The sequence below is a fragment of the Sitophilus oryzae genome, unplaced genomic scaffold (assembly GCF_002938485.1).
Source record: "Sitophilus oryzae breed Bouriz unplaced genomic scaffold, Soryzae_2.0 scaffold_1179_pilon_pilon, whole genome shotgun sequence".
Classification (NCBI taxonomy): Eukaryota; Metazoa; Arthropoda; class Insecta; order Coleoptera; family Curculionidae; genus Sitophilus; species Sitophilus oryzae.
Genome location: NW_022145814.1, coordinates 1,437,621 through 1,440,267, shown reverse-complemented (window position 1 = coordinate 1,440,267; position 2,647 = coordinate 1,437,621). Strand labels below are relative to the sequence as shown.

The window sequence follows — 2,647 nt, the reverse complement described above, 5'->3', positions numbered from 1 at the left end:
TTACTAAGTTTAATATAGCATACTTTTTAATTTAAATATTTTAATAATATTACGATTGCTCAATAATTACCTATAAATGAAATTTGGTTCAATTAATCAAGTTATAATACTCGTAATAATATTACTCTGATGACTAATTGATAGCTAACTAATTATTACTACCATTATAACAGTATTTTACTCAAGAGATTTTTTTTCAACTTGAGAACTATTATCTTCTTCGAGTGTTGATAAGTATCAGCATATTAAAATATATGTATACGTTTGTGACGGATTTAGTTTTCGAAAAAATCTCCTGAATAGTTGACAAATAGAAAATCTAAAAGAATAAGAGTTATTTTTTGTAAAATGTTATCACGTTATAATAATAAACGAAAGCCAGCTTTTCAGTGATTTTTGGTAAACAAAATTTGTCGTTTCAAGAAGTATATCTTCGTTGTAAGAACACAAACCGAAAAAAAAATAAAGAAAACTTATTTAAAATGCCTGATTGAAACTATTAGAAAGAAAAAAAATATTTACTTTTGAAAAACCGCTCGGCTAGAAATGAAACATAAAAGATACTATTTCTAATTCAATTAAAAAAAAATGTGTTGCTTAAGTTAAATAGATATCTGTAGATGTTACTAAGGTTATCGCTTTTTTGATAAACCCCCTGTAACACACATTTTGAGACAAATCTTAAGAAAAAAATCAGTAGGTAAAATGACAAAGAACAAAGAAAAAAACTATTTAAAACATCTAAATGCTATTACTATTTATGAACACTTTATTTTTTTAACGGTTGCGTACGTCTACTATAAACCCTTGATCTTTGTTAAAATATTATTAATAATTGTTACATTTTTTTTGCTATTACTATAAAGGTTCTCCACAAATAATAATGAAAAATTAATATTAATTAATGTTAAAGTTGGTTTACACACATTCAATAAAATATATGATCTTAATTTAAATATGTTTATGTACGTTGTTTATTCAAGTTAAAAACAAATGAAACTATTATTATTATATCTAATAATTGCAAGAACGGTATTTTTATTAGATAGTTTTGAGATACAGTTTGATGTCAGTCGAGCAAAACAGTCGATAATGCAATTCCAACAAATATTACATAATCAAATATGCACTTTGGTAGTCGCAATGTCTTTCTACGTTAAAGCTAATTTACAAAGAGAATATAATTTTGCTATTGAGCATATTGAGCTAGTTTGGGAATAAGTTATTCAGCCGGTATTCAATGCACTTGTACTACATCGTTTGATAGCTAATGAGTATAGAACAAAAGCATACCTTTGCTTTGCCTTGTTTGCGAGCAAAATTGGTGTTGGTACAAAAAATTATCACCTCAGAAGGCAAGATTCTCTTGATTAAGCTAGCTGATACGTATTACGTAATAATATACATACAACAGAATTTAATTTAAATTAATATTATTATATATTAATTTAAATTCTATTGAGTAAATTCTATTGAGATCGCCATAATATATGTCGTTAGTGGATTTTCAAAGAGCCTTCGATACGATAAAACACATAACCATCTGGAAAGCTTTGAGAGAAAAAGACGTACCTGAAAAAATAATCCGCATGATTAAAATCCTTTATCGTGATGCTACAAGCTGTGTATTACATAAAGGTCAAGTTGGGGAGAAAATTTCTATTGCAGTAGGTGTAAAACAGAATTGTGTAGAAAAGAAAGAACCACTGGGGATCCAACGGGGCCTCTTAAACAGGCTAGAAGACCTGCATTATGCAGACGTTCTATGCGTCTTTACCCATTCACTTTCGGATATGTCTCAAAAACTTCTTAGACTCCATGAGAAAGCTAATAAAGTCGATCTTCAAATCAAGGTGACAAAAACCAAAAAAATTAAGTCAAATACTCCCAACTGTATAGGGTATAGAGGGGTGGGGCTGTATTGGGTTCATTCTATGCAGACCTCACAGAGATATCGCAAGACAGGCAGTAGAATGGAATCCACAGGGGAGACGCGCCATCACGCGGAGAGTCATGGAATACCTGGAGAAGAACAGTAACCTCTAAAGCCCAAGAGACTAGGAAAACATGGGAGAGATCAAACAGACAGCCCGTAATAGGATCAGATGAAAACATCTCTTGGAAGCTTTATGTCCCACAAAGAGACGGAAACATACAGGGTGAGTCTTAAATAAGTGCAAATATTTTTGGATTTAACAAAATTTGGACTTTTTTTGAAAAAAAAATTGGATATATTTTTAATTTTTACTTAAGAAACACAATTTCGTAATAATATGGCAACATAGGTAGTGGCTTAAATTTACAAAAAAGAAAACCCAGAAAAGAAAAGTGTTTCTCAAAATATAAGCAAAAAAAATATTTTTTTTTATTTTCAGGTAAGTAAAATAACTTATTTGAAAAACGGGAAAAAATATGTTTCTTTTATCGATATCTACCAGTCCTGAAAATATTTCTCTAATTTAAGACTCACCCTGTATATATATGCCGTGATTTGTGTTTACATTGATATTTATCTATTCGTCTTATTGTTAATATTAGTAAAAAATAACTACTGGCGGATCACGCTCAGCTATATTGTGAAAAACCTTATATGGGAAAAACTATACAATGTAAATAAACAATTTAATTAACTTATACTGTAATGTGA

At 29.3% G+C, this 2,647-nt stretch overlaps 1 protein-coding gene across 1 annotated transcript; it reads left to right on the top strand.

Moving 5' to 3' along the window:
- The first annotated feature begins 1,490 nt into the window (after positions 1-1,490).
- Positions 1,491-2,039, top strand: LOC115891358. The gene has a single exon (XM_030911810.1). The coding sequence runs from the start codon at positions 1,491-1,493 to the stop codon at positions 2,037-2,039; it is 549 nt and encodes a 182-aa protein (XP_030767670.1).
- The last annotated feature ends 608 nt before the right edge of the window (positions 2,040-2,647 follow it).

What these genes read in the sequence shown, in the direction of transcription:
- LOC115891358 (XM_030911810.1), top strand. Translation starts at nt 1,491, where the DNA reads ATGTCGTTAGTGGATTTTCAAAGAGCCTTCGATACGATAAAACACATA.